The sequence below is a fragment of the Barbus barbus genome (assembly GCF_936440315.1).
Source record: "Barbus barbus genome assembly, chromosome: 36".
Taxonomy (NCBI): Eukaryota; Metazoa; Chordata; class Actinopteri; order Cypriniformes; family Cyprinidae; genus Barbus; species Barbus barbus.
The window spans coordinates 12,698,672-12,719,050 of NC_136714.1; the positions used below are offsets into that span (position 1 = coordinate 12,698,672).

At 37.9% G+C, this 20,379-nt stretch overlaps 3 protein-coding genes across 6 annotated transcripts in view; all 3 read left to right on the forward strand.

The window, feature by feature from the left end:
* The first annotated feature begins 1,747 nt into the window (after positions 1-1,747).
* Positions 1,748-4,688, forward strand: LOC306855682 (uncharacterized protein). The gene has a single exon (XM_079394487.1). It carries the CDS (start codon positions 1,877-1,879, stop codon positions 3,911-3,913), a length of 2,037 nt encoding a protein of 678 aa, XP_079250613.1. The 5' UTR covers positions 1,748-1,876; the 3' UTR covers positions 3,914-4,688.
* Positions 4,689-6,424: 1,736 nt separating this feature from the next.
* LOC306855937 (deoxycytidine kinase 2-like) lies at positions 6,425-10,228 on the forward strand. Its single transcript, XM_079394908.1, has 7 exons — positions 6,425-6,648; positions 7,595-7,710; positions 7,824-8,017; positions 8,126-8,273; positions 8,378-8,493; positions 8,583-8,682; positions 8,803-10,228. The coding sequence occupies exons 1-7, from the start codon at positions 6,555-6,557 to the stop codon at positions 8,827-8,829; spliced, it is 795 nt and encodes a 264-aa protein (XP_079251034.1). The 5' UTR covers positions 6,425-6,554; the 3' UTR covers positions 8,830-10,228.
* A 923-nt stretch (positions 10,229-11,151) lies between these two features.
* LOC306856328 (ankyrin repeat and KH domain-containing protein 1-like) overlaps positions 11,152-20,379 on the forward strand; it is a 58,989-nt gene continuing 49,761 nt past the window's right edge. For 2 of the 4 annotated variants that reach the window (XM_079395550.1, XM_079395552.1), the window contains exon 1: positions 11,216-11,625. In XM_079395550.1, coding sequence (XP_079251676.1) covers positions 11,344-11,625 — 282 coding nt within the window. In that variant the 5' untranslated portion in view covers positions 11,216-11,343. Of the gene's footprint in view, positions 11,626-20,379 lie in introns of all 4 variants that reach the window. The other 2 variants (XM_079395553.1, XM_079395551.1) reach the window with 2 other exon arrangements.

The window sequence follows — 20,379 nt, forward strand, 5'->3', positions numbered from 1 at the left end:
CTTCTGTGTGAATATTTATGAGATTATTCTGTTATTTTATTCCTAAAATAAGAGGTACTTGGGAATTTTACTTTGGTCAAGTATGTTCGAGTTAGAAAGTTCACACCAGGATACACTTGTTTAAATTGGAATAGGTAAGTGCAATTTATGGGATGGATTTCAGAAAGGTTTATTATTTGATTTAGAGAAATAAATGTAAGAGAGTTTGTAGAGACAAAGAGTGAGTGGGTTATTCTATGTTCTTAAGTAATGAACAGCAGGCTTTGCTTAAGTAAGACTGCTGATCTGCTGACTTCTGCTGGTGAGGATTAGAGATAACAATACCTTCATGAGCTCAATGTGGATCAATGTCTCAAAAATAAAGAATGTATTGACAACCGGATCTCTAAAATTTATGAGGGTCTGAGTTTGAATTTGAGAATATAAGGTTGTGGTCTTGGACAAATACTTCTCTCCTGTATTAAAGGGGAAAGCCTTGACCCTTTGTGGTTAAGTGGCTCCATGCAATTGAGAAGAAGGCTCTGACCACTGTGAGGAAACCTCTACATATTCTCACCTTTTTTATAAACATCACCTTTAAATCTTGAATCAGTCCAACAGCAGTCAGAGTTCAGCTTGCATTTCTGCTTTTACTATATTATGCTTTTCTTCTATCTAGAAGTTTTAAAGGGATAGTTCACCCAGAAATGAAAATTCTGTCATGAATTACTTCGGAACACAAATTAAGATATTTTTTGATGAAATCCACTGATGTCACATGGACTATTTTAATGATGTCTTTACTCCCTCTTAGCCTTGAACGTGGTAGTTCTGTTGGTGTCTATGCAGGGTCAGAATGTTCTCGGATTTCATCAAAAAAAATCTTAATTTGTGTTCTGAAGATTTGGAAAGACATGAGGGTGAGTAATTAATGACAGAATTTTCATTTTTGGGTGAACTATCCCTTTAAGAGCCCATGCACTATTCTTTTTTCTGTCATGTTTTGTCGTGATTATGACTTAATTTGCTTGTGATCCCAACTTTAAAAGTTGCATTCTCTTGTTCTGAAGGTAACAAAAACCATTTCAAAGCACTATTTATATTGCATGGTTATAGAGTGTTTGACTCAAATGGTAAAGATTGCTAGAAAATTATTCTGTTAAGTATTGATCAAGACAAAAAATGACGTATAGCCTCTTAGAGTTTCCATTGGGGTTTTTTTTCCCTCACATTTTTACACATGTCCGTCATAGATGACATATAATAAAACTTTCATATTCTCAAATGTTTAGTTGCTTACCGTTGTAGGAATTTCAATATCAATAAAGTGATGAGACAGAGTAGGCTATACAAAATTAAGCTCAATATTTTTTTAAGCCATTGCATCACTTCAAATAAATTTCATATAAAAAGTTATGTTAAATTAATTTAAAGTCAAGGAACAGTCTGAGCAGCTGTGGAAAAATGAACCATACAAGAATGGAAAAATGTGAAATCTGATCAGGATGACCCAAGATGAAGTTTTCAGGTTGGATGTATTTGTGATAGTGATTGGACGAGTGAGTAGAGGATGGGGGTGTTGGGGGAGGACTTGTTGGCAGGGTCACAAACTATTTCCTTAAACAGACTTATGAAAACCATACGGCACAAGGGAAAACCACAGGTCGAATCTCCCCCCACCACTCAGCACACTCATTACCCGCCCCCTCTTCCAATAACAAACGTCTGTACCCTCCTTCTCTGTCTCTCTGCTGCAGACACAAGTCATCTCTTTGAGCAGAGAGACCAGAGGTTTGAAAGAGCTCATAGGTAAATTTTAACATCTAATTAGGTCAGAAAAAACTGCAGGCAAGACATAATAAGAAATACCTCTGCTGTAGAAAACAAAAAAGCAATTATGGGAAACAGGACTGTTAGAAAAAGCTGTGCTGCATATCCCTGTCTTTTCTTTGGTCTTCTGTATTTGTATTGGTCTAAGGGAGTCATGGGACAAAGCTTGCAGGAGCAGGACGGCGTGTGCAAAGCTGAGGGATGCTATTCTATTCATCTCCAGCGCAAGACCTTCAGGGAGTCCTGGAGGAGCTGCAAGGATAAAGGGGGGAACCTGGCTACCATTAAAGGACCAGAAGAAGCTTCCATGATCCATGACCTCCTATCGTCAGGGGTCAGACGTGGCTCCCGGCCCAGAATCAGGTTGTGGATTGGCCTTCAGCGACAACCTCGGCAGTGCTCGGCCACACGCCCTTTGAGGGGCTTTACCTGGATCACTGGGGATCAGGAAACACAGTATACAAACTGGCAACGTGATGACTTAGCCAATGCTTGTGCTGCTCATCGTTGTGTGGTCATTACTTACAACAAGGCTGACAAAAGTGGCAACGACAAGAACAACTTCAAATGGCTCGATGGATCTTGTGCAGTGGCCGTGGAAGGTTTCCTCTGTCGCTACACCTACCAAGGGATGTGCCCAGCTCTTCAAAAAGAAGGAGGGGGTCCTGCACTCTACACCACCCCGTTTGAACTGGCAAGTACTATTCTTACTCACATCCCTTTTGGCTCAGTGGCAACTCTCCCTTGCCCCAATGGTGACAAGGAAGACCAGTCAGTACTGTGTATGCTGAGAGAGGATGGAAGTGTTGGCTGGTCGAAGGATGCACCGCTCTGCACTGACTCTCTGATGGACTGGTGCGAAAAGGACAATGGTGGCTGTGAGCACTACTGTGTCAACTCATATACTTATTACTACTGTGAGTGCTCTGAGAATTATGTTCTGGCGGAAGATGGAAAGACCTGCCAGCTCTCGGATCCCTGCCATAGCGCCAACTGCGAGTTTGAGTGTGAGTCCACTCCGCAGGGACATCGCTGCAAGTGCCCTGAGGGGTACCTCCTGTCTGGTGATGGTCAGAGTTGTCTTGATATAGATGAGTGCTTGCAGAAACCATGCCCGCAGGAATGCGTCAATGCACCTGGTACATTTGAGTGTAGATGCAACGAGGGCTACCTTCCATCTGAGTTTGGAGAATGTGTGGATGTGGATGAATGCATGGAAGGAAAGTGTGTTCATATCTGTAAGAACTTGCCTGGTTCCTACACGTGCCACTGTCACAAGGGATTCTCTCCACTCGAAGAAGATCCAGAGCAATGCGAAGATATCGATGAGTGTAAAACTCCAGACATTTGCGGGCAGGTGTGCAAAAATTACGTAGGTGGATTTGAGTGTCAATGTGAGGAGGGTTATATGTTGCAAGGGGACAACTACTACTGTCAGTCAGTCCAAGTGGATGAAGACTTGATGGCTGAATCAGCTGATGCAACACCGAATTATCTCGGCTTGCCTGAACTGATGACAGATGCCAACCTTCTGGAATCGCTAACAGATTCCCCAAGCATAAAGTGGCATCCGACTTACCAGAGCTGGTTTACGGAGAAGACACAGGAGGGAGATGTGACCACACAGGAACCTGATTTAATTGCGCATACATCTTCAAATTCACCTTCATCAAACTTTTTGATGGATACTACAACTTCAGCCGATTCTCATCAAGAGTATGCACATGAGGAGGAAATATCAATAGCAGCTGGTGATACAGCAGATGTAAGGACTTCAGGAAACAAAGGACCCTCAGAGACTTCGACATCTGTGAGAAAATGGGATTTTGTCATGCTCACTCCTCCAACATTGCAAATACCTGAAGATGCATTGGCATCAGGAACAGAACAGCATCCAGGTGACAGGAAGAAACATGACAAAAGCTGGCTGCTTGTGGCACTGCTGGTACCACTATGTATTTTTATTGTGGTCATGTTAGCGTTAGGCATTGTTTATTGCACAAGTTGTGCTGTAGAGCCACGGAGCAAAAGCATCACAGACTGTTACCGCTGGACCACCACCTCCAAGCCTGAAAAATCAAGCACAGCTAATTCTCGAGCTTGAGTAAACATGACTTAAAAAAAAAAAAAAAAAGATTCAGCAATGACCCTGGACAAGCTGTTTTGGTGTGATCACACTGATGTCACTTTGGTATTCTGTGGGATATAAGGGCAAAATAGTCACTAGGAGCACAATTCAACATTCAGACATTTTTTTCAGACAATGGAGAGAACATCAATTATTCTTCAATGGAAGTGGAGCAGTAACCCCCAAACTGTGTAGAAGAAACATTATGTGGAAAGTGGGACATAGCAAACAGAATTTAGCATGCATCCCTTTTTCATAAAACAATGAATGATAATTTTTCTGAAGCCTACACTGTAAAAAAAAAAAAAAAAAAATCTCCTACAAAAATAAGTCGAGAGTGCTAAAAAAATCTGCAAAAAGCTGGTTGCTTTCAAATTCGCTCAACTTTTTTTTTTTTTAACAGTGTATGAGTAGAAATAATAATAAAAAATATATATATAATATCAACATCTTAAATTTATTTGTTCCACTCGCGCAGTTTCTGTCACAGCACCCCCAACATTGAGGTATGTAACTACAACTGTTTGTCTAGAGACTTTAGGCTGTTTTGCTTAAAAAGACTTTTACACATTAGAGATGAAACAGGTCTAAGTGCATCAGTTTAACTAACAGTCACTATCACTTCATTTAATTCAGGAAAAGTTGTTTGACTAATGGAAACAATAACATTGTGGCATTTGGATCAGATACTCAGTAATATTGGAGATGCCCATGTTATTTTTATTTTAGTATTTTAAACATTAAGGCAGTTTATGATAAGAGAAAAAGAAAAAACTGAAATATAGATCAGTAATAGTAATGAGCCTACAGAAACAGTTCAGGCACAAAACACTTTCGGCTTCAGTGAAATAGAAAATTGAACAGGATTTTTCATTGTCATTATTCCATGATAATATATCACAACCACCATTTGTTTCAGCACGCATTTTATGGTTTTAACTGTATCCCACTAAAGTGTTTAACAAATACTAGTAATATTCAAATAAATCTCACCAATAAAATTTGATCAACACTTTTTCCAGATCAAATTCACGCCTGCTTTGATAGCTGAGGAGAATGACAGCTGGCTCGGCCGCTCCGTGTTGTACTGACACAGTCCCACCAGTAGTTGTCACGGTCTGATATTTTACTTTTTTTATGTCTTCTACAAATTAACGTGATTTTAATAAAAGCCGAACTTGCACTACGTCATTGTAGTTTTCTCCTCTGTGGCTAATTCACCAAAATATTGTTTTTCGCTTTTTGAAATATTGTAAATGTGAGTGGAGCAACAAAAGCGTGAAATGGTCAGTTTGTTTACCGCGTTAGGACTGTTGAAGTCATATAATGACCGACACGATCAGCCGAAATATTTGTCTGAATGTATTCAAAACTTTTTTTTAACAGTTACATAACGCATTTCTGTCTACATGTGGTCTGTGGGAAGCTGATCCATCTTAGATCTTCGAAAACTTTAGAAATTACAATAACTAGCGTTAGCAGTGTAAGCTAACTGAGATGTCAAATGAAAAACAATAACTAGCGTTAGCAGTGTAAGCTAACTGAAATGTCAAATGAAAAACATGCTTTTCGACGAGGATGGGATTCGAACCCACGCGTGCAGAGCACAATGGATTAGCAGTCCATCGCCTTAACCACTCGGCCACCTCGTCGTATGAATGAAACACGGTTGCTCTTATCTATAAAAAGGCTTTTGAGGTATATCGCCCATTCCACTTCACTGAATACAGGTAAACCTTACTAAATACTTGTTGAAGCACCTTTGTCTCCCTGACATTTTGCTGAATCGGTATCACACACCTGTTAGTGCTAGTTACCTGACAGAGATAGCGAGTACACTGCTTCCTGATAGATAAAGACATAATACTTAATTCTCGCTTATTTTACGTGGTTGAATAAATGTACGGGAAAACATTTTGCTTGACATTGGTTTTGCTGTAGTCAGCTGCTGCCCTCTGCTGGTTAGCTAGACTACTGGCCAGTGGCCACACTGATTTATATCACATTTACATTATAGTATATAAAGGCATATAGTGGCAACTGCAAATATGCATTTCTGACTGCTCAGTTCCTTCGTTTTTTTTTTTTGCAAAGGTTTACAGTGTCGGGACACCCTGTTTGCTCCCAACAACTTAAAAAAAAGTTTAACTGTGCATAATTTGTACTATGTTTTCATATTTGTAGTCACGTGTAACTAAATAATGCTATAGTAATAATAATTAACCTTGTATATTTACTGTGGCATAGTCTGTCAACAGTTTGAATATTTCCGTCCGCATCTACGATCACTTACCATGTGAATCTTGGGAGATTTACTTGAATTTAAATGTCTGAAAGATTTATGAACATTGTCTTGCACCACATTTACACGATAAAGAACAGGAAACGTCTCAGACAACGTCAACCAATGAAACAGAGGCTTTTGTAGGCTTGGCCAATCACGCAATGAATTTACTAGAGCCCCGCCCCCCGCCGCTGACCATGTGTAGACTTGCCGCGAATTTCAACCAGTTCAAATTGTTTAGGCGCGCGGCAGCGTTGAGCTGGTTTTAGAGACTTTTAAAAAATTGTATATAATACAGTGGCTTGTTTATTTATTTAAGTACTTGATACAACAATGGCTACTCCTCCCAAGAGATTTTGTTCAAGCTTTGACGCTGACCTCAGTTTCGAAAAAAGGGCATTGAAGATCTCAATAGAGGGAAACATTGGTAAGTTGATTTCAACAAAATAATTAACATAAAATAAAACTCCCTTAATATATTACCTAAGTGTTGCGAACACATTTATTTTAATTAATGATCAAGTAACATGCTTGAGAGCTGTTTTTGTATTGTTAAATTAATACAGTAGTGCTATTGGCGCCAAATACTAGGTCTTTTGTTGAGCGAGTCTTCACAGCCATCAATTATTATTATTATTATTAGACTGAATTGTTTTTAAATAGTTAGTCTTCTTGCCACACGTTTGGTAATAGAATCGCAAACATATTTTAAAACGATGTTGTATGACAGTGGTCTCAAACTCGATTACTGGGAGTTTAGCTCCAACCAGCCCCAAATCACACCTGATTGAAGTTTCTAGTAGCTGCTAATCCTGAAGAGCTTAATTAGCTGGATCAGGTGTGTTTGATTAGGGTTGGAGCTAAACTGTGGAGAGCTGTGGCCCTCCAGGAATTGAGTTTTAGACCAGTGTTTTATGACATCCAGACTATGATTTAAAATCACAATAACAAACATTTTGTACCATAATGTTTTAATTAAAAGTCAAACTTTAAGCATGCTTCTGGCAATTTATGCCAGACATAAACATCTAGTAGGGATAGGGATATAACTAGATAAATGTGTGTCTATTGGTGAATTTAAAGGCATCATAAAGAGAATGGTATTGGAAGCTTGTGATTGTTTTTGTTGAGAGAATATGTTTGAATATTGTTGTAATGTGTACTTGTATTTTATAATTGTCTTACTGTATGGCTGCTACCTTGGCCAGGTCTCTCTTGTAAAATAGATTTTAAATCTAAATGAGACTTCCTGGTTAAATAAAGGTTAAATAAAAAAAAAATATATGACTTATCTTTGATAATGATGCAGAACACAAATTATGATTGTTTGTATTGATGTTTTGTATTTTAAAACATTTGTATCTGTGCAACAGCGGCAGGGAAGTCAACTTTTGTGCGTTTGTTGGAGCGGGCATCAGAGGAGTGGGAGGTCATACCAGAGCCCATTGGGAAGTGGTGCAATGTACAAACCACAGAGAACGAGTACGAGGTACAGTATGTCCCTCCGTATACAAGATATTTTATTAAGGAAGTGTCTTCAAACTCTGTGTCAAATGTTAATGTGAGTGATTTGTAATAACACATCCGCTTCTATCCCTGTAGGAGCTCAGCACATCCCAGAAGAGTGGAGGCAACCTGCTGCAGATGTTATATGACAAGCCCAGTCGCTGGTCTTACACTTTCCAGACCTACGCCTGCTTGAGTCGTGTCCGTTCACAGCTTCAGCCTCCTTCTGCCAAACTTCAGCAGGCAGAGCAACCGGTCCAGTTCTTTGAGCGCTCTGTCTACAGCGATCGGTACATACATTAAACAGATTGTCTGAACAATTTGGAAAAGAGTGAAAATATGGCATTAAACGGGGAAGAAAAAACTTACTAAAAAGTCTTATATTTTTAATTCTCCAGATATGTATTTGCCTCTACCCTCTTTGAGTCTGGAGATCTGAATGAGACCGAGTGGGCTATTTATCAAGACTGGCATTCGTGGCTCCTCACTCAGTTTGAGTCCCAGATTGAAATTGATGCCATGATCTATCTTCGAGCTGATCCCGAGGTACCACGCAGCTTCTTACATGGTGCATGGTTCACCTGTAGTAATATATGAGTGATGTAAATGTGAGAATTTTATGATGTATTGATTAAACGCATGATCTGCAGAGGTGTATGCAGCGTCTTCAGTTCAGAGGACGGGAGGAGGAACAAGGGATTCCACTGGATTACCTGGAGAAGCTGCATTATAAGCATGAGTGTTGGCTGTACAATCGAACCACAAAGTTAGTGATCAACTTACTATGTGCTGAAACTTGTATTTGAACTGTTTTTCGATGTTTGAATATCTAAATGGGTTTCTTGTCATATACAGGTTGGATTTTGAGTATCTTAAAGACCTCCCAATACTGCTCCTGGATGTTAATGAGGACTTTAAAAATGACAGAATTAAGCAAGAAGGTATCATTGATAAGGTATGTATATATGGGTCTGGACAAATGGCAACGTTAGGAGTTTTGCCTCATAGTAAAATGTTTTAGAACTGCCATGTTTAGACTTGATTTTTACATTGCACTTTTTTTTTTTTCTTTCAGGTGAAGGAGTTTTTGAGGACCCTCTAGCCTACAAATATACATCGTTGAAACTGGTGATTTATCTGGGTTTTTTATTTATCTGGTGATTTTATCCATTTATCTGGATTTGTGTGGTCACGTAAATGAATTTGTGATTGAATTTTTTTTAGCTGATTTTATATTTAGCTTGTACATATGCATTTCGTTGTATATGGGGTGGTGATGGCGCAGTGGATAAGACACATGCCTTTGGTGTGAGAGACCCGGGTTCGAATCCACTGTGAGACACCAATGTGTCCCTGAGCAAGACACACCCCTAGTTGCTCCAGAGGCGTGCGACCTCTGACATATATAGCAATTGTAAGTCGCTTTGGATAAAAGCGTCAGCTAAATGAATAAATGTAAATGTAAATATTAAAACATAATTTTTACAAAACATTATTTTAAACTCTTCAGTAATTGTCAAACAAGATATGTAGTTTGAAAGATTATTGTTTGTGATGCGATCTGAAGACTATTCTGTACGTGAAAAGTTGACCATTAATATTACAGGATTCCCACAGCCACGGAAAAGCTGGGAATGTCAGCGTTTACAAAAAAAAGGAAAAGAATAAAAATCTAAAAATTCTTTGTTATTCTCTGGTCTTAAATATTTTGTCTGTTAAAAATTGCTTTATGAGTGCAGCCTATAAAATGTTTTAAAGAATCTTTTTCCTGTAATTACAAGGAACTGGAAATGTCATGTAAATGAATTGGTCAAATGTGTGGGAAGAATATGTGCTGAAAGATGTACAGCTTGAATAGAGGGAGAAACATTTCAGAACCATTAATTTCTGCAGATTTAGACACAATTATCTCCACTTTGCTTTATGACTAGTTGCCTAAACTCTTGCTCCTGTAATACAGGCTGTCAGAACGCTAGCTCATTCTGCGTTTTTGAGTTCATCCTTGTAATTAAGCTTTCATAATATTCAGCTTTCATGGTCAATGTGCGCAATCAGTTTAATCAGGTGTCCGGTTTAATTTTATCTCATAATTTTCCCCATTTTAAACTTTAAAATGATCTGTTCAAATCTTAAAATTGAACAAATGTGTCCCTGTATTTTAAAATGTTTGTAAATGGTTTAAATGTCAAACAAGCTGTAAGGATATGTCTGCACAATGTTGAGTGTACGTGAACATGAATGCACACATTTACATGATTTTTCAATACCATAATCATGGTATATACATGCATGTTGATCTAAGGTTGTATTTGTATTCATATTTTTGTCACTTTTAAGTGAAGAGTCTGAACAAAATGTCAAACTTTAATGACATTATGAATTCACCTATAACACCAATATTTGCAGTGCGAAAAATCACCTAAATAACCTCACATGTAAAAATAAATTGTATTTTTTAGAATATTGAAATGTAGCAACATTTATTGAATAAAGAGTGCTTCAAATAATAAAGTTGAGTCTGAAAGCTTTTTTTGAGCTTTTGATTATCATCTTAATTTAGATATTAATGCAGGAGAAAGTTTGAATTTCTCCCCTAGTAGTTTTCAGTGAACTCAATCACAATAGCATAAATGTTTTAAGCCATAAATCTTTTTTTTCTTCTATGAATCAAAGTGACTCTCAGCTTCTATACCAAAACAAAAAAGGGTAGGCTGAGTATATCTATGTTGAAGAATAGGAAAAAAAAGTATTCTCATGCAAAATAAAATTCTCCCAGAAAGAAAGTACAGTATTGCTACTAGATACAATATATTTTGATCTCTACTCCACATTTTATAATGTTTGCACAATTTTAGATACTTTTCAAAATAAACTACAAGTCCCATGACTAAATATTTCAGTGAAATCCGGGTATTGCTTCACCCAGGTCGGTCGCGCCCTCGTCTAAACGTTATTGACACAGTTGTCCTAACATGTTAAATAATACATTTTTCCAAATATCGGACGCAGAGATGACAGACTTTTAACTGTCAACACATTATATATTATATAAAATAATTATTATAAAATAATTCGACAGTTAGTGACAGACTATTCTGGTGCATTTTGCATTGCATTACTGTAAACATGACACCTCCAAAATTCACAAAACTTCCTAAATATGATTCTGTAAACAAATTAACCTCTACTTTCTCGAAAAAGACAAAAGTAGGCGTATCGAGAGGGCGGGAATTTGTGACAAGCGTGCCCACGTCCAATCGTCTTTACTAAATGATGTTTCCTGGCGTTTAATCTTAAAGCCCTCTTGTAAACCAACCTTGACGTCGCGTGCTTTCGCTCGAGTAGCGAGTGTCGTGACCAATCGGGTTCCAATACTTAACTCTCGCGCCCAATAGCCTTCGCATATTTTGAACAGGGGCGGGACAATACACAAATGGAACGAAGCAGGGTAGGTTGTTAGAAAGTTAATGGCTTGGGGGAAAGAGATTCTCTTCTCGCTTCAGGAGAGTTTGAGGATTTTTCTGAAGTAAAACGTAAATATTTTATAACAGTATTACCCCAGAGAAAGTGAGGAGACAACATTACCTTCACAAACAGACGTATTATTTAGGAAAGTATGCAGGATGCAGTAGCCGGGACGGCAATGCTGACGGACAGCTTCGAGGACGAGATTGACTCGGTGACTCCGCGTTCCCCTGCGCTAGGGATGGGGGTTGGAGCTACACCAGGAGCCGGACTTGGGGGCCTCGGGATCGGCGTTGGTGGCAAGAAAGTCCGCTTGTTCGGCGAGGCTGGCGGGCCCAACACAGACAGACTTGATTTCAAGCTCACAGCGGCCGCGGTGCTATCGTCAGGCCCCGGATCCGGCAGCGACGAGGATGAGGTGTCTGAGGTGAGAGTAAGTCAGTCAGCAGGAAAGTGTGTGTGTGTGTGTTAGCTCACATGCTAACTCCTGCTAGCCTTAATAGGCTTCATTCCCAACCCACCAAAACCCTGGAATTAATCGCCTCATCTAAAGAGGCCGATTTATCACGTCCCATTCTTGGCAACATTAAAACAACAACACTCTTGCGCGGAGCGCCGTTAGCAGCCATTTCAGCTGCGTATTTCACTACCCACGTTGCCAGTTGCGTTTCTAAATAGCTCAAATTCAGGCGAGTTAGCTTAGCTTAGCACGGGCTCAGAGACGCGAAGGCTGCGATTTGGGCCTAAGGAGAACATCAGGGGGCAACGCCGTCGTCTGCTTGTTAGCCATCCCGAAATCATTTCACCGCCTTCAGCCACTTTCCACCCCAGTCTACGCCCTTTAAAGTCTATCTCGCCACACGTCAGGTCTTCCTGACAGTCATTTTGAAGGATCTAGAAATGTAGAAACGCTAGCCGGGAAGCTAAGTGGATCTTGGTACGTAACTAAATATTAGCTGGAAATATTAGCTGTTTAGTAAAGCTTATCTGCGTGACGGTACCTCGCCTGGCCTTTGCACTGTGTTGGTAAACTTATGCTCTGGCTTGGATCTTGACATTTGTGTTATTTATGAGTGTAGATGCAATATGTTACAACGTTCACATTAACCTGAGTGTCAGCACTAGCACTCGGGCTTAAGTAAATATATCTCCACTGCAGCTTCTGAGAATTCACGGGACGCATATGTTAAAACAGCAATATTTAAGTTTATACATTTTCTTCCTCTGTGTCAGTGGGACTATCATTTGCTATTATGATAATGAAGTGTGGCGCTGGGTTTCAGGGCGACTTGTCGTCATACATCAAGATGCACCTGTTGGGTCCTGTAGATGTTTAATTCTCAATCCCACTAAGGAAGTTTTTCTAAAATTGCAGCTACTTATAGAATCAAGTGTGTACTTCCATTTTATTTTGTGAATGTCAAACAGGATTCACCTTTGTTGACACACAACAGGCAGTTTGCAGACAAGAATTGCAGGATGAAAAATTAATGCGTAGTTGTTGGGGTGGGTGATATGACCGAAAGTAATCACGATATTAGTAACTTTATTTCATTACATTATATCTCAATACAGTTGTTTTTGTATATAAGAATGTTGCGATTATCAATATTTTAGGTGGAATTGAAATTATTCGTAATGCCACTTTTGATATCACAGCAAAAACAAATACTAGACTAACATAAATATGTTCTCAAACTGAAGACAAGAAAATAGTTTGTAATTAAATTAAAACTATTTATGAGCAATAGAACAGACACAAATGAAAAAAGTAAAGTTTTTTTTTTAGCTTGCTCTGTAGCATGCAAATACCAATTTTTTTTTCTAAGTGCATTTTATTGTGAACATTTCATCCATGCACATGTTTCTTTTTCGATTTTTATTTATTTATTTTTTATTTTTTGGTAAGATGCTTTGACCTTATGTTTAATCGAAATGGATCTTTTGGTGAAAACTACAGGCTTCTGTCTGGTGACTGGTGATGATTTCAGGACTTTTCCAATCATTTAGTCTGGTTTTACTCTGACCCTGCAATATTTTGTTCATCTGCTTCCACTATTAAATGCAATTAGATTAGATTAGATAGATTCAACTTTATTGTCATTTATGCAGAGTACAAGTACAGAGCTAATGAAATGCAGTTGGCATCTAACCAGAAATGCAAGAATATAGTGTTTTATATACATATAAGTGCAGAGTAAGTGAAGATATGATTTACAGAATATACAGTGGAATTGCTATATACAGTACTGAGCAGAGTATATACAGAATATAAATAGGAATGCAATGTAGGGATTGTATGTACATTATGAACAGAGCAATGTAGATTATATAGATTACAGATTATACACATTATGAACAGCAGAAACGTGAGAACAGTGGTAATAAATAATACAGCTGGATGAGTGTGCAAAGTATTGATAGAACAATGTATTCTATGCAAAATAGCAGTAGTGCAATATTTTATAGAAATAGTTTACTGTGCTTGTACAGTGACAACTTTAGACAGTTTATAGTGTAATAACTTTAACAATGTGCAGTCTGTGCAAAATATGAGTAGTGCAAATGCATGCGTGTAAAGTACTGTGACCAGTGCAGTAATAAGCAGGTGCAGGTTATTACTGCACTGGTCACAGTACTTTACACAATACCTACATCTCAAAATCCAATTAATAACTGATGCAAAGAAACAAGTCCCATTCTACATTTTTTATTTTTTTCATTTTTGATAATCATTTTACTCAGATGTATGTCACAAAATTGAAGAAAAGGTCACCGCTTGCATGTTATCGTGACTTAAACTGACAAGTCTTAAAAAGTGCAGATGATAAGCTTTAATGGCGACGCGTATCATGTGAACATAACTGCGATCTCTATCAAATTTCTGCAGGTTTATTGGGTATACCAGTACATCACTCACCTCTAAATAGTTGCTCCACTACCAAGCATGCAGTCTTGTTTAAAAATGTATGTTTTGTTGGGTGCAGATAAATCATAGGCCTTTATTAAAGTAAATGACTGATGTCAAATTGAATTCTCGGGGGCCAACAGGCTTGCAAACATATACGCTATTGCATTTCAGATCAGCATGTGATTCCCCCCCCAACCCTCTGTCTGGAGTACAGGGGTGTGTCTGTTGCCTTTTATAACTTGTAATGGGTGCCCCCCCATTGTGTTGTTGGTATTTGTTTGGAATTCAGGGGGAGGGGTATTAAAGTCAGTATTTCAGGTAGACAGGGATGATGACAGGCTCAGGTAGGACTCCCTCAAATTCCAGCATTCTGCTTCCAGTTCCTGTTAGGTCACCATGCGTCATGAGTCAGTCTGCCATATGAACTAAAATTAGACTTGTTTCTTATACACATAATTCTAAAGATATTTAGTGTAGTCATTAAACCAAGAGTATAGCTGAATCAAAATACTCAATCTGACCTGGATGCTGGAACATGTGTTAAATTGTTACATCCATGAGATTACAGAGCAACTGAATGCATTTTTAGTTCTATTTAAATTCTTGACATTCTCCTTGCTTGTTTTAGTTCTACATGGAATTCCGCAGTTGTTTGCAGTCATACATTTGCATAACCAAGTTCAGTCTTGTAGCTTATTTGTGTTACTTTAAATTGTGACATTCAGATTGTTCTCTCTCTATTGCAAGCTATAATGTTAAAATGACATGGAAAATTCTATTATTAATATACATTTTGTAGTTGAACTCCGTTTTGATGACTCCATGTGAGTGTGAAGTTTTTAAAATGATTGGTCTGCTTCTGGAAAGCCTTTATATGTTCTACATGTACAGGCACATAAGTAATATTGTGGGTTCATTCAGAGACTGTTAAATAAATATCAGAGTCAGACAAATGTCAGATGAAAAGAGCAGCATGCTTGTAGCAGACAATTGCCCTTTTCTGCCCTCATGCTAAAATGCTTTTTCTTATGAGAACAGAAAACACCGTAGCGTTAAAGTTTTACATTTACTAAGTTTGACCTTGTTTACTGAATCCTTTTTTTTAAGAACTATGTTATACTGTAGAGTTTTTTGCCTTATGATAACTATGATAAAAGGGTGTTTCTTGCAAGCATTTGTTGGTTTGTATGGTATATTCCCATCACATATTTAATGAACAGCACACAATTTACATGACTGTGGCCTATGACACAGCATGTGTTTCCTAATTAATTGCATATTGCTGTCTGGAGAGGGAGTCAACTATACAGTTGCTACATGTTAACTCCCTGTCTTTGGGGAAAACTGTAGATATAATCATAGCAACGAACCTGCCAATAGGGGCTGGCTGACGTGACCAAAATTATCATGATACTTTTTCCATATCATACAATATCGATCTTTATCATGTTAATTAGGGAAGAATTATGTGTTTGTTAGATCTTGAGAGTGGATGTGAACAAAACTTGTTTGTTCACAATTAAACTCCACAGAGAAATATACCTTTTAATTTAGGGCCCCATAAAATCCATTTTATTTACCCTAAATAAATTCTTTGTATTATGATTGATCAAATGTCTTCAAATGTGTCTAATGAACTTTAACAATTTAATTAGTCTTTAAAATGTATTAAAATAAAAAAATAACAATTTACAACAAAGCAGGACCTCTTTTTTTTTTCTTTTTTTTTGTCAAATAAGTTGCTGCACAACAGATCCATATTAAAACGTGGTCGAAAGAATATATATTAGTTGTATGAAATTCCTTAACAGGGGTAGACAATAAGGGAAATTTGCCACTGGCCCTCTGGGCCAGTGTCTTTTGAAGTTCACTGGCCCAGGTCAACGCGTCAGGTATTGATCCCAATAATCACGAAAAAGAACAGTTTGCTTGAACAACATGAATAACATTTATTTTTTTTAAGGTAGGTTTAGTGCAAAGTGCAGCAAAACTGTGCAAAAACATGAAACAAGTGCAAATAAACCTATTGCATAGGATTCATTCTCCGTAGTCACACAGCAATTCATTATATTATGTTCATACCATAGGTTTCATCCACGTTAACTTTTCTCTAACTTACTTGTCTGCATATGTGGGCATTGATCTGCAGAGCTCACAGTAAACCTCTTTTTTTTCTTGATCGTAGCCCAGCTAGGGGTGGACGATATGGGAAAAATATCATATCACGATTTTTTTTAGAAATATCACGATTCACGATTTTATCACGATTCTTTGTCATGTTGGTTTTACAAGCTGTCTGAGCATTACAGCCAAACTAGAAAGACAAAGCCTTTCAAGGTAACAAAAAACAAAAAAAAGACATGACAGATATTTAGGTCAAAGTGGGCGAAGATAAAAATCTTTGTCATCATTCTATCTTTCTTATTTTTTAATAAGAACAAAGATACAAATTACAAATACACATAATATACAAATAAAACAAACAGTGCTTTATTTTCAGGTACAATAGGTGTATTTAGCAGAGCATTCAATGAAATTGAATGAACAAATATAAAAATAAAACACTAGATAGACTGATTCCTAAAGCAACTGACTTAAAGATTTTCAGTCAAGAATAGTGAGTGATTTTTCTCTTTGCGTTTGTGGTTTTATTAACGTTAAATGAATAGTTCCCCCAAAAATAAATATTCTGTCATCTGTCTGTCAATTCTGTCATAATGTTTTATTTTTATACCATCATTTACTCAAAAGTTGTTTTAAACCTGAATGAGTGTCTTTCTTCTGCTGAACATAAATGCTATTTTGAAGAAGGTGGAAAACAGTTGCTGGTCCTCAGTGACTTCCATTTGATTTTTCTTTCCTGCTATCAAAGTCAATGTGGACCAGCAACTGTTTGGTTACCCTCATTCTTCAAAATATCTTATTTTGGGCTCAGCACAAGAAATTAATAGAGGTTTGGGACAACATGTGCGTGAGTAAATAATGACAGAAATTAAATTTTAGGGTGAACTATCCCTTTAATGACAGTCGACAGCATGTTTAGTGTCCTGTCCCTTTAAGAGCTGCACGCATCTAATACACAGGCACGCATCCGTTTCTCTCTTAACTATTTACTTTCATTTTAGAGATAACCAACGGAGTCTGTATGTAAACCTTGTGTGTTTTGACAGTATTAGCGCAAAATATAACTTAGTTGAGTAATCAGGCGCTGTTAGACAGGCTTTTTAGCGCGCGTGCTTCAGGTGTATGTGCTCAGAAAAAGCGCACGTCAGACCAGCGCGCGAATTAAACATTTAACCAGCAAGGGTTGTGTGCAAATAATGTACTTCTGCGATCGCGAATAAGTGCAGTGTCCTGTCAGAGTAACTCTACTGCTGTATGTCGTGTTGTACAGTATATATAGACGGAGGAGCCAGAACTGTATTTGACAGAATGTGTGCTGTAGCACGATACTACGATATTTCTTCAAAAGCAGATCGTGGAGACATTTTTATCGTCCACGATCAAAAACCGTCATATCGCACACCCCTAAGCCCGGCCAATTCCAGCGGTCTCGCCACTGGGGCTGAAACTTTCTCTGCCTTTTCTTTTCGTATTCCCTTTCGCTTTCCCTCAATTCCTCTGGTGATTTTCTCTTCCTTGCCTTCTCTTTTTTTACCCGGCGTTTGGCCGGGTGATGTGGGTTTCAGAAACATGTAGCCTAGCTTAATAGTAGCTATAGGTAGGTGCTGAGCAGCAGTGTGCAGTTTGCGCGCGTAACCGACGGAGCGTAAGGCTGTCGGGATCACGTAACGTGTTAGCGGTGGTTACCGAGACGATTAAACAGAAATCAAAACACAGAACCACAGGTAATTAATGTGAAATTAGACTCTTTTTTTTTTAATCGAGGCATTATTTTTACTGGCCCCACCGGGCTAGTAGTTGGAGCGATCTGGTGGCCCTGACGGTTTTAAAAGTAGCTACGTCCGGGCCACCGGGCCAATTATATTGTCGACCCCAGCTTAAAAATATTGTTAATACTTTTAGAAGTACATTTTTTAGTATACAACCGTAATATTTTTCTGTTATAATTTCTTCAAGTTAATACCAAACTTTTAATTTGGCGGGTTGCTTTGAAGATTTGAGTTTCAGTGTGTATTTGACCGTTTTTCTCAAATTAAATGGTGAAAAGCTTGTGAAGTGACTCTCAGAGCAGCTCTGGAGAGGAAGTTTATGTCCTCATATATTGAGACAGCAGACAATGAAAACACTGAGCGTTACATGTGTTTGAGATTGTGTTGTAGATGGAACTGTGCCACTCATTCACACAGACACACAGAACATGCAGACTTACTAGCAGCATGTACTGAATGGCTGTCATGCTTATTTCTGCAGCTAGAATAATCTAAATCAAATACATATGTCCAGAGCGTGGCATCGTTGTCAATTTTTTTTTATTTTTTAATCGTTATTGTATGATATTGTTTATCTGCCAACTCCTCTAGTTTAGGTCCTCTGTAGTGCAACAGGTTCTCTGTGGCTGTTCAAAAACATTTGACTATCACAAGACTTTGTATATGATCCTCTAAGTAGATTTGTTTCTTATTTTGTGGCTGAATTAGTTTTTTTTTTTTTTTTTCTTCAAAGTTCTGAGTGTATTTAAGTGCAAGGGTTAGTTTTTCTTGCTGTATAGGCAAATGAAGTGATAAAAGATTTAAATGCAATGTATCAGTTAAAGTGGTTATTTTTTTGGTTATGTAAGGGTGTTTTGACACATGTAAATCGATTGCTTTGTTCCGAAACGGGGATTAAAATTATTACAATGTTGCTTTTTATTCTTGGTGCGGTTCGCTTTCACACGGCAAAGTTTCTAAACGGACCAAAATTGTTAATACAAGTCACGTGCGAGTAAACTGTCCTCTCATTGGTCAAAGTTCCACGGAGCTGAAATGACTATGATTCATTTGGAAAGAGAGGCAAACAAACTCTCTCTCTCGCTCTCTCTCTCTCACACACACACAGGATGGAACGACAACAGCTTTGAGGGCTTATTGTTTTTTGTAGCTGTCAATATATAAGTTCAAGGAGCTCATATGTGTTCAGAGCAGGTTGTGTGCGTAACATCATGATTAACTGGTATTTTGTGGTTTCATCTACTTGTACAGATCGGTTTAATTGATTCTTTATAAACTTGAGTTGTTTCAGCCCCACATCATTGTACATTACAAAATACCTGTTGTAAATATTTGTGGGGACCATCACAGCCCCAGCACCACACACTATTGCTAGCTTTTTTACCAATACATTTAAAGTGATGCATCACCCTCATGTTGTCCTAAACCTTTACGACTTTGTCTTCTGTAGATCTCAAAAGATGTTTGACAGGATATTCATGCAATTCTTTTCCATGCACTATATTTCCAGTCTTCGTATGATAATTTTGTTTGAGCCGACTGAAATCTTTGTAATATCGTCTCCATCAGCTCTCAAATATCGACTGTGGATTTATATTCAGGCACGTATTCATGTATTTGTCTAGATGCCTATTTATATTTTTCACAGCATGATCAGTTATGAGAAGAACTTGTAACGTCTGGCATCTTTGATGTTCAACATTTTGATGTGCTGTATTTATATAAAGATCTGTTGAAGCAGAGATTATTAGTGAATAACTGCATGATTTTTTTAAATCATAAGGCCCAAAGCCTTTGATTATACAACATAAGTCTAATGGTCCACTTTATGATTTTTTTAATTTTTTTTTAAATCTTTTGTTTGGGCTTGTCAGTGCCTGGTCATCATTCATTTTAGTTGCGTGGAATAGTTCAAAATTTTGCCAAACATCTCCCCTAAAATCTGAGTTTGGAACAACATGGAGAGTAAAGAAATGAACAAACTTGAATTTTTTTGGAGTGAACTTTGGGAATGATAGTGATAGACCAATATATTGTACAAACTATTTATGCCATGTTCTGTGTTTATCTGAACAGCATGTTTATTATCCTTTAGCTTTTCACCCCTACATGTGACCTGAAAACACAAGCAAATAAATATGCTATGTTTTTTGTGTGTGTGAACCTACTGACCCTGGTCATATGTAGTGCAGTACATGAGCTGTGTAATCGCAGAACGTGCCGTTTTGGACTTTACACACTGTATGTTATTGTTGTCAGGAGTCTCAGTGCCTCGCCGTCTATGTTAATGGCTAAAGTTTCACCTGTAATGTATAGAACGCTATCATTTTTGTGTTTTCCCGTCAGAAAATTTTCCATAAGAGCACTTGGTTTAAGGACGTAG